At 45.4% G+C, this 11,920-nt stretch overlaps 1 protein-coding gene across 1 annotated transcript in view; it reads left to right on the forward strand.

Annotated features, from left to right (window-relative positions):
• Window positions 1-5,140, forward strand: part of IGBP1 (immunoglobulin binding protein 1) — a 31,784-nt gene extending 26,644 nt beyond the window's left edge. Inside the window, exon 6 of the mRNA XM_001927370.6 lies at window positions 4,644-5,140. Within this exon, the coding sequence (XP_001927405.1) occupies window positions 4,644-4,789 (146 nt within the window). The 3' untranslated portion in view covers window positions 4,790-5,140. The remainder of the gene's footprint in view (window positions 1-4,643) is intronic.
• The last annotated feature ends 6,780 nt before the right edge of the window (window positions 5,141-11,920 follow it).

The following is an 11,920-nucleotide window of genomic DNA, read 5'->3' on the forward strand; positions in this document are numbered from 1 at the left end:
AGACTACTATGGTCATTTCAAAAGGACTCAAATTCAGTTTGGCGTCAATAAGGATAATTGCCAATAGCAACAAGCATATCTAGTGCCCACATCTTGGTTTCTAATACCATTCTCCAATTAAAGGAACCAGGACTGCTTAGAGAAATGGATAATTCTAGGACTGGGGCAGAGACTATATAAGATGAACCTGAAATATCTTGTAGTACTAGAAAGTAAAGAAGCACTCAAGAAAAAACAGCAACAACAAAAAACTATTGAGGTATGTTAGTGTGACACAGGGCCTGCTGAAAGAACTGTTAACTGGCCAAAACTGGAAGAATTAGAGCAGTAAAATAACAGTATTTGGATTATAATACAAGGGATCAAATAAGTATCCTTGAGTCTGTAGTGATAGAAATGATTAGATAAATAGATGAGAGCGAAGACACCAATCTCCCCTACAGAAAAATTCTAAATAATTTGTGTATATACACCTGTCTCAAGGAAGTGAAGCAGAACTCATCCTCAAGTGTAGGCTGTATTTAGTTACTTGCTTCCAAAGACTATAGTGTAGAAGGAGGGGAAGCAGTAACTTCACAGTTGGGAACCCTACAAACACTGATTTAGGTGATCCCAGTTAACATCAGCAGTGATAAGTCACGTCGATGGTGTGCAGCCTTGATTTGATGTGATGAGAAAGGAACCTCACCTCTTGATATTTTCCTCCAAAAGTCATAAGCCCAGATTGAGGGACATTCTGCAAAATACCTGATGATGGAGTTCTCGTTGTGGCTCAGCGGGTTACAAATCTAAGTAGTATCCATGAGGATGTGGGTTTGATCCCTGCCCTCATTCAGTGGATTAAGGAGCTGGTGTGGCTGTGGCGTAGGCTGGCAGCCGCAGCTCCAATTCAGCCCCTAGCCTAGGAATTTCCATATGCTACAGGTATGGCCCAAAAAAAAAAAAAATACTGATGAGTACCCCCCTCAAAACTGTCCAATCCATCAGAAACAAGGACAGTCTGAGAAATTCTCATAGCTAAGAGGATACTAAGGAGACAGAGGGCTAAATGTAACATGGAATTCTGGATGGGATCCTGGAACCAAAAAGGGACATTCAGTAAAACCTAACGAAATGTGAATGAAGTATGTACTGCAGTTGTTGTTAATAATGTATGCATCAGTATCGGTTCATTATTTATGACATACAAACCATAGTAATGGAAGATGTTAATAACAATACAGGAAATTGGTTAGGGATGTATAAGAACTTCTCACTATCTTCTCAATTTTTCTATAGGTTAACTATTCTAAAATTGAAGTTTATTTGAATATTTTTTAGAAATCATTGCAGTTTGTTGAAACCCATCAAATGTGTTTAAATCCATGAGTTCATAATCATATTTAAAAACAAAAAGTGTTCAGTTTTAAAGGATGATAACCAATTTATTACCTTGAGAAATGGTAAAGTGAAAGAATCAAGCATTAATCTTTTTTTTCCTGAGTAACTAAATATTCATAGATGAGGGGAAGCCTCTCTTTATAAAAAGCATTCTTCTTTTTTGTTGTTGTTGTCTTTTTAGGGCTGCAACCACGGCCTATGGAAGTTCCCAGGCTAGGGATCGATTCGGAGCTGCAGCTGCTGGCCTACACCACAGACACACAACCACAGGATCCGAGCTGCATCTGCAACCTACACCACAGCTCAGGGCAATGCTGGATCCTTAACCCACTGAGTGAGGCCAGGGTTCAAACCCGCATCCTCATGGATACTAGTTAGGTTCTTTACCCCTGTGCTACAGCAGGAGCTCCAAAAGCATTCTTTTTAATAAAAAAGTGTTGGGTTCCCTGGTGGCCTAGCAAGTCAAAGGATCCAGCACTGTCACTGCTGTGGCTCAGGCCACTCCTGTGGTGCAGGTTCGATTCCCAGGAACTTCACATGTCATGGGCACGGCCAAAAAAACAAACAAACAAAGAAATGTTAGGAGTTCCCATTGTGGCGCAGTGGTTAATGAATCCGACTAGGAACCATGAGCTTGCGGGTTATATCCCTGCCCTTGCTCAGTGGGTTAAGGACCCGGCATTGCCATGAGCTGTGGTGTAGGTTGCAGATGCAGCTCGGATCCCATGTTGCTGTGGCTCTGGTGTAGGCTGGTGGCTACAGCTGCGATTAGACCCCTAGCCTGGGAACCTCCATATGTGGAAGGAGCGGCCCTAGAAAAGGCAAAAAGACAAAAAAAAAATAAAAAAAAGAAAGAAATGTTAGAGTATCACCTTTTTTTTTTTTTTTTGTCTTTTTAGGCCACACCCGCGACATATGGAGGTTCCCAGGCTAAGGGTCCAATCGGAGCTGTTGCTGCCGGCCTACACCACAGCTCACAGCAACACCGGATCCTTAATTAACCCACTGAGCAAGGCCAGGGATCAAACCTGCAGCCTCATGGTTCCTAGTCGGATTCGTTTCCACTGCACCATGAAGGGAACTCCTAGAGTATCACCTTTTTGAAACCCCCAGGAAAGTAATAAATCTAGGCATTGAGCATCAATAGTTGCTAATATCACAACATATGATACATAGATATTATGTGCCACCTGCTGGGGGAAGATAGCACCACCTATATTCATGCCAAAGGTTGGGTCACATCAAGCTCTGTATCTAATTGCCAACTGGCAGAAATACAGAACATGTTGGACTCCATCATGACTATGCAGTAGACATAATCCAGATTTTGGAAAAACTATGCAGGTCAAATTCCCCAGCTCCTTCAATAGATAACTTGTAAGGAAAGAAAGGGGCAGAAGAAGAAACCTGTAGGTTAAAAAAATATCAAAATATTTTTAAATGCATTAAGACTAAAGTCAAAAACATTATGCTAAGAGAAAGACACAAAAGACCATGTGTTACTTGATTCCATTTCTATTCAGAATAGGCAAATCTATAGAGATGGAATGTAGAGTAGTGATTTCCAGGGGCAAAGAGGAGGGAAGGGATGGAAAATAACTGTAAATGGACACAAGGGATCTTTTGGGGATGATAGAATTTTTTGGAATTGGATTGTGATCATGGTTGCACAACTCTGTACTAAAAATCACTGAGTAAAAAATGAATGTACCAGTGGACAACTCTGGTATCTAGGGATGCACACCTGGGTAATAAACTCTTAAGTTATCACTATAGAAGGTGGTATAGTGATTACTTTTGGAGAGAGAGGGTGTGATTTGGAAGATGCTCATGGAAGAAGCTTTGGGGATGGTACAGAAAATCTATTTATTTTTATTTTTTGTCTTTGTAGGGCCACTCCCGCGTCATATGGAGGTTCCCAGGCTAGAGGTAGAATCAGAGCTGTAGCCACTGGCCTACACCACAGCCACAGCAGCGCCAAATCTAGCTGCATCTGTGACCTACACCACAGCTCAGAACAACGCCAGATCCTTAACCCAATGAGTGAGGCCAGGGACCAAATTTGTATCCATATGGATACTAGTCAGATTCGTTTCTGCTGAGCCATGATGGGAACTCCCCAGAAAATCTTTTAACTGAAATGGAGGCTATTAAGCTTAGCCTTCTTATAAACTTAAGTTATATGTATTTTTGTGTGTTTTCCAGTATCTTATTTTACAATTAAAATGTTTTTTAAAAAACCACAAGACTAAACTATTAAAAGAGATCAGATCCCCATGTATTTCATTCTTTTTCGTAGTAATGAGAAGATTTTTTTCTTGGGAAGATTCAAGATAGCCAGGAAATGTTCCTTACCTCCCAAAGGGGGAAAAAAAATAGTGCAGAAGAGAAAGATAGCATTCGGTTTCATTTCTTTTGGGAGTTCACTGCATGACAAGTGCCACTTGGACCTCACCCTTTTCCAAACATGTGCAAAATAACACACATTCTTTGCTAGTAGGTTCAAATGTCCTGTGACACACACTAAATTGTATAACTTGGAGCTCCTATTGTGGCTCAGTGGGTTGAGAAGCCAACATAGGCCCTGGGAGGATGCAGCTTTAATCCCTGGCCTTTGCTCAGTGGGTTAAGGATCTGTTATTACTGTGAGCTGCAGAGTAGGTCACAGATGTGGCTCAGATCCCACATTGCTATGGCTGTGCTGTAGGCTAGCAGCTGCAGCTCCGATTTGACCCCTAGCCTGGGAACCTCCGTATGCCATGGGTACGGCCCTAAAAGGCAAAAAGAAAAGAAATGTTAGGATAGTGGGTGCTGGGGACACAGGTGTGGGAACTAAAAAGAAAAAAGTAGATGGAGGAAGAGGAGTCACCTGTAGCCCCACCTTCCTGGCAAGTCACAAATCATAAAATCATAGTTTTCACTTTAGCTTTTGGTTTGCTGGGGTTTTCTTGGTCAGTTGGTGTTTTTGTTTACTGTTGTGGGTGGCTGGCTATTTTAGCAAGAATTTTTTTCCCAAAATAGAATTCATTTTGAGGGACAACTTTTATGTTTTTGCCTGTTCGTGAAAACCAGAGGATCTTTTCTTACTTTTACTTAACGTGTTACCTGTTAAGTGTATCACCAGTTCTGCTGGCACCCAGGGTAGGCAGCTAGCTGTATATTCCTTGTTCTCATGTTATGTGGTTGTGTTCAGAGTGGAGCTTGGGCCCCCGACAGTCCCTCCTTTCCTCACCCTTGCTTTTTCATTTTTCCAACTTGGGCAGAGTTCAAAAGGGCAGCTCAGCAACAAGAAGATCAGGAAGAAGAGGAGGAAGAGGAAGATGAACAAGCACTCCACAGAGCTCGGGAGTGGGATGACTGGAAGGACACCCATCCTAGGGGCTATGGCAACCGACAGAACATGGGTTAGTCTCCCCACAAAAACACAAGTCAGGACTACGGGGTGCCCATTTTCCCTGCCAAGGAAAGCTGTGCAGTCTTCCCCTCCCTGGGCTTCTGCTTCAGCCATGTGCAACAAAGGCAGAGACGCTTGATCTTGCTTTGCATTCAATAAAGTGTCAAACAGTTAAGTGTGTATTTTTACCCTAGATGATGAGCCAGTGATCTTGTTTTGGCGTTATCATCCTCATCATGGTATATTACAATTTTCTTAAGTGGAAAGAAATTAATACTGATAAATAGCTCTGTATAATCAATGGCTGTATGAATTCTCTCTAAAAAATAATAAAGGTCCCTTCTATCACATGAGCCTGTGCAGAAATATGGGTATCAGCTGCTTTTTTTCACAGGGGATGGGGTGAGTGGTGGGTCCTTGAGCTTATGGAAAGATCCTGCTCTTCTCTCCTTTTGATGCAGTCAGTGAGTTTCCTGGCATCCAAGCTCCCCAGACTGGCTGGAGCCTGCTTTCTCCTTCCTACCTGAGCACTGTGAACCAACCCAACACGGGTTTAACAAGGGGTGAGCACAAAAGCCAGGGCTTTCCCTGCCACACAGTGCTGTTTTCAGCAATTACAGCCGTAATAATCCTATCTACCTAGTCTTCCTTGCCTTGGTCAAGAGAAATGAGACAGATGAGGCGCTGTAATAGCCATCCTTGTGTGTGCATCTGAGGCTGGGGCCTGTACTCTCCTGGTACTACCTGCCATCACCCTTATGGTTACAAGCCCCTGAGGCTGTAGCTTAACTCTTAAGTGAGCTGCTGCTAGACCATTTTGGCCCTCCTTGCCTGTGCTGTGCCATACCTAGCAGTCACTGCCATACCCAAGCAATCAAAGTGCCTTGGGTTTTTGTTTTCTGTTTTGCTGGTTAATGTGCCTGAAGTCATGCCAATAACTAGGGCAGGGGTGGGGGATGGGCAGCACAGATAACAAAAAGGTACTCACTTTGCAGTAAAGAGAAGACCTCAGTTCCTGGGTTGTTACTCTAGAAAAGCAGCATGTGTTGAAAAAAATGATCTGTATAAAAAACATACTTCGGTTATATGTGGCTGAGGTACACTTAGGTTTTCTTTTAAGATGACTCAGCCTTCCTATTCTAGCTTTGCAGTCTAGCTTAGGAGAGGGGTTTGAAAAGGAGACCCAGCTCCCGACCTCCTTGATAGGGTGGAAAGTAGAGGGCTGTCAGGTGATAAGTAGGAGACTGTGTTTAGTGGGAGATGACAGAAGACTACCAGTAATATATTTGTATACTGCTTAATAAAGGTCTCCTATCACCCTCACAACATAAGCTTTTGAGGCTGGCAGAGCACAGATTAACTTCCCCAAGGATTGGGAAGCAAACATTCATTTTTAGTTCTTTTCCACTTACTGCTGGGCTGCCTCTAGCAATAACCTATTTCCTGACGTTGAAATTCCACCCTGGGCTCATTCTCAAAATGGCCTGGTTTGGGGTTATTTCCTTGGTCCAAGTTTATTTAAAGATGGTCCTTCCAGAAGATCCAGCTTGATCAAGCACCCTCCACATTCTGATATCCAGGAGGAAAATTAGACAAGGTGAGTTTGAAGCAGGCTTTAAGAGGGGAAAGCTGTGTGACCTTGGACGATGTAACTTCTCTGAACTGCTCCTCTATTTTCTCCGTGTTTCTAGATGAGCTGTTTCATGAGGTTGCTATGAGAATTAAATGAACAATGGCAGCCACTGTAACAGACTGAAGAATAAGGGGTTTTGTCTGAGCTCATTGGTTACAGTCTGTCCACCAGGAAGGGAAAGGAAATGGACAGTTAGGTATTGGGAACGCTGTTCTGTGCCATTTCCCATAGTACTATTAATACAATGATCCTGCAAAACAGGTAGCACTGCCCCCATTGTGGAGGAGAAAACAGGCCTTCCCAGGGCTGAATGACTTGCTCAAGTTCACATTCTAAGAAGCTGGGTTACGATCATTTTTCCACGTGCTTCCCAATTGCTTGCGCTTTTAGGTATGCATCTTAAAGCGACTTAAAAAGAGGGAGCAGCTTTAAAAATCCAAACCCAAACCGCCACTTACACATTACAGGAGCTCTAGAAATTCCTTCTTAGCTGACTCGCCAAAGAAAAGGTTATGCCAGCCCCACCCCCCACCCCCGCCATTTCCCCCTCAGCTGGGGGATACGAAGACAGAGGCAGTGAACAAACCCATCTTCCTCCATTTTCCTCCCCAGTACGGGTCTGCCTGACTGCCTGACTGCCCGCTGCTGCCAGAGGAGGAAAAAAAAAACCGCCTTCTCTACTCCCATTGGAACAAGGCGTTTCAGGGTCCTAAAGTGAGCTGGGTTTGGTGCTCCAGGAAGGGAGCATTCAACAGATAATAGTACTGCGTCATAATTCGTACTATGCTTATTTCATATATGCTGCCTATTTCATTCTCACAACTTTCAGGCAGGAAATGATGCCTTCCTTTTGCGAAGAAGGAAGTCAGCTTGGGGAAATACACTGAGTCACTTTCTTCAGTCACAGAGATAATAAATAGACCATGCAAACCTATCAGTGGAGCCAAGATATTTGCCCTCCGTAGCTCTCACATGGAGGCCACTTAGTTATTTGGAAAAGGTGAACGCTGGGCACTATTTCTTTTAATGCCATTATGCAGTGTTTTGTCCTTTCCATTCTTGTTCAGCATCCCCTGTAAGAAAGACAGGGCAGGGGACTGAATGAGCTGATTTCAAGCCCAAGAACTTGGAGTTAAGGGTCATGAGTCTCAATCCTCCGGGCTCTGCCGCTCCCTAGCTGGGGCAGCCAGGGCCACGCAGGTCACCGAGGTCACTGCTGTCATTTAAAACATGAAAAGGGGAAAACCTTTTGGTTGCACCCATGGCACTCGGAAGTTCCTGGGCCAGGGATTGAACCCACGTCGTCACTGCGGTGACAACACTGGATCCTCAACCCATTAGACCAGGGAACTCCTAAAACTTTTGAAAACAAATCCATGTCTCTGTGTCATCTGAATTCCAAAGTCCTCCTCTGCTTACTGTTGGCCACTGATTTGCTCATCAGCTCAATAGACACACTGCACGCAGCAGTGTTGGACACCTGACCATTGTCTCCTTGCAAAACAGCTCCCTCCAACACCTGCACATCATTTCCTCACAGATTGCTTTTAACCCATCCATCCAGGGCACAGTTTAACCTGGCACAGTTCACTCATGCTCCACACCAAGGAGATGGATTCTAATCTCAGCTGTGTCATTTTCAGCCCCTCCCAGAGGCAGACAACATCTGGCCTACTTACCTCACAGGCCAGAGGGAGGAGCAAATGAAATTGAATACAGAAAAGCTCTTTGAACAGTTTTACTTTTTTTGGGGGGGGGCTTTTTAGTGCCATACCTGCGGCATATGGAGGTTCCCAGGATAGGGGTCTAATCAGAAGTACAGCTGCTGGCCTATGCCAGGGCCACAGCAATGCCAGATCTGAGCCGTGTCTGTGACCTACACCACAGCTCACGGCAATGCTGGATCCTTAGCCCACTGAGCGAGGCCAGGGACTGAACCTGCAACCTCATGGTTCCCAGTTGGATTCATTTCCACTGCACCACAGCGGGAACTCCTGAACAGTTTTAAAACATGGCACACAAGTGAGGAGAAAGAGTAATGGGCTGTTTGAAGTTTGGGGACCAGAGGAGGGGCTGAATTTTGTTTTTTATTCCATGTTTCACTACTTTCCCTGCCCCCCTACTGCTTTCTCAATCTATTGTCTATATATCACCACCAGCAAAAAGTTTTGTGAAATGCTTCTCTTTGAATGTAAGAGATGACCAGCACAGGAGAGAATTGTTACATGTCATAGAAATTGAGAACCAGTTTTTACTCATCTGCGCATGAGGCCACCTTTGACAAATGTACATGAAAGGTTGGTAAACAAAGTTTAGATTCCAGTTTATTGTCCCACCTGGCAGTAAACCCCTCAAGAGAGAGTACAACTCAGCAATGACCTAGGCCAACCTCTTCCTGTGTGGTAGCACAAATGAAAAGCTGCCATGTATTGAGCACCTGCTGTATACTAGGAGTTGACATCATTTCTAATCCTTACAACAACAGCCCAAGGTAGATATTATTATTGTTTCAATCTGTGAATAGGGAACTCGAGGCTCCGAGGAGGGATTTCCCAAAGATCTCATAGTGCTGAGTGTGGAGCTGGGCTTGGATTCCAGGTCAGCCTGACTCCAGGGGCCATGGCCTTCCTCCCACACCTCCCGCAGAAGCAGAAAGCACAGGGGTCATGTGAAGGTGGGCAAGACACCTCGCTGGTGCTCTGCTCTGGGGATCACTCCCTCCCCTTTCTCTGTCTGAATTTCAAGCAACAATTCCATCAGCTTTGCCTGTCAGGCCCTTTAAGGGGACATCTGAGACCTGCTCACTAGAGGAACACCTCCACTCAGAAATCTCCCCTTCCTGGGCCCCCACATCCCTCAACCTGCAGAACATTCCTGCTCCCAATGCCAGGCCCACTGACTCTCCCCTTCCAGCCCTAGCTGATCCTGGTACAAGGAAATCTTCATTTTTTTATTTTTTTGGCCTTGCCTATGGCATACGGAGGTTCCAGACCCAGGATCAAACCTGTGCCACAGGAGGGACAATACCGGGTCCTTAACCCACCAGCCACCAGGGGACTCCTGAGAGAAGCCAGGAAATCTTTTATGACTTTTGTCTTTTTAGAGCTGCACCCATGGCATATGGAGGTTCCCAGGCTAGGGGTCCAATTGGAGCTACAGCTGCTGGCCTACTCCACGTACACAGCAATGCCAGATCTGAGCCGCATCCGCGACCTACAGCACAGCTCATGGCAATGCCAAATCCTTAACCCACTGAGTGAGGCCAGGGATCCACCCCACAATTTCATGGTTCCTAGTCGGATCCATTTCCGCTGCGCCACGACGGGAACACCAAACCAGGAAATCTTTTAAACCTCTGCTCCAGCCTCTCACTTAAAGGTTCCTTCACAGCTTCTAAGCCAGTCAAAGCGCCCCTTGATCTCAGGCCATGCGTGCATGAGGCTTGGCAGCCAAGGCTGGGAAAGAGGATTCCTGCCTGGACTCTGAGGCCCTTCCACACCCAGCTGCAGATACCGCCTCTGCTACCCTGGTGCCCTTGTCCCCAGCTCAGAGACATTGAGAGATTGGCAGAAAGACCTGCTTTATAGAACCTATCTTCTCCCTTCCTTGTCGGCCTTCTGCCCATGTGAGCTCTACCCACCTCTAGCTTCCCTGACTGACCACATGTATGCTGATGGCCAGCACTGGCCCTGACCTTTGTGCTGAGCTCCCAGACTCATATCCTATCACCCCCCTCCCACCTCCTTTTGATGAACAAACATAACTCAAATTCAACAGCCTGGCAATGAACCATCACACTCCCCACCCCTCTGGCTCCATCCAAGCTTTTTAGGGCCCCGTGGCCTCCTCAGTGCTCAGCACTGTTTCTGGCTTTCTCCTCCTGACAAAGCCGGCATTCAATGTCTGTGGAATGAATTACTGAATGAATAAGTCCCATCATGAATCACGCTTCTTCATCAGGCAGATTCACAATAATGCAGCCTCTTTCTTTTCATATTCAAACAACTTTACATAAAAGAAAACTCAGAATCCCTTCACCTTAAAGCAGCAAGCCTTTCTCTCTCAGACCTCCTTTCATCCTAGCACTGAACAGCCCACATTTTCACCAAGTGTATTCAATGGAGAGGTCTGCTTTATCCTCTGCTTTGAAAGCTAACCCTATCATATGCTACAGAGTCTGCCCTATAATAATTTTAATGACTTTTAATGACTGCAGATTAGTCTATAAGATTGCCATATAATAGCTTACTTAGCCAGGCCCAGATTTCGAACATTTGGATGGTTTCCAGGTTTTTACTGTTATTTCCTTTATTCATTTAACAAAGCAAATTACCTTATTTGCTTGGCTGCTCATAAAATAGCCTTGGAGGAAGGAGGGTGAGGGGGGGTTGTTAGAGGCCAGGAGTAGGAAGGAGGCTTTCCACTGAATTCCCTACAGTTCCTTTTGAATTTTGAATCATGTGAATATACTGACTATTCAAAAAATATATACACCAAAAGCTTACTGTACACCGAACATCATACTAGAAGCTGGATCTATGTAGAGATGGGGTCTACACTCTCAAACTCACTCCCTAATGTGTGCTCTCCCAGAAGTGGGTACAATGAACCTTGGAAATCCAGAAGAGAGCAAGGTGGAGAATCTCAGAGAATGACATTTTCACTGAACCTTGAAGCATGTGTAGGAATTAGGCTGATAAGAGACCACCGGGGGCAAAGGCCCAAAATAGCAGAGGGCACCTCCTGGTTAGGAAAGGAGGCTGTATCGGGTGTGCTGTGAAAATTATGGGAAATGAGACTTTCAAGAAGGGCTGAAACCAGTATAGAAAGAGCTCTGTGAGTTCCCATTGCGGCTCAGCAGGTTAAAGACCCAACGTTGTCTCTGTGAGGATGCCAGTTCAATCCCTGGACTTGCTCAGTGGGTTAGGGATCAGGCATTGCTGCAAGCAGCTGTGTATGTAGGTCACAGATGGAGCTCCGATTTAGCCCCTAGCCCTGGAATGTCCATATGCCACAGGTGCAGCTGTAAAGAATAATAATAAATAATTAAAATAGAAAGGACTCTAGATGCCAGGCTCTGGGGTTTGAACTTCATCCCAGGGGCCATGGGAGCTTTTGGAAGGTTAGAAACAGGGCAGAGGGTAACAGCTGTGTTTGACAGCAATCCTCCAGCAGCAAAGGACCAAAGGAAGGGAGAGCAGCAGGGAGCAGCCTGCTGAAGTCCGGGAGACTGAGGCCGGGCTAGGGCACCAGCTTTCTCAGAGAGCCCCAAGCTACCCTGATTTTAGCACTCAAAGTCTTGTGTGCTGGGCAGCTCCTCAGCCCCTGGCAAATAGAGATGGTTGGTTACTCTAGCCCGAACCAAGGCACTAGATGCTATTCCCCAGAACCTGCCTGCCCTGGGTAGTCATCCAGGGACTTCCAAGGGATTTGGAAACACCCACCCTGTTCTGTCTTACCCTCTACAACCCCGGTCCCCTCCTCCAGCCACTACTCTTGGGTTCCTTCACTTT

Source organism: Sus scrofa, chromosome X, assembly GCF_054392235.1.
Source record: "Sus scrofa isolate SSC_HxYL_T2T_F1_AM1 chromosome X, Sscrofa_HxYL_maternal_Yorkshire_Landrace_v2.0, whole genome shotgun sequence".
Lineage (NCBI taxonomy): Eukaryota > Metazoa > Chordata > Mammalia > Artiodactyla > Suidae > Sus > Sus scrofa.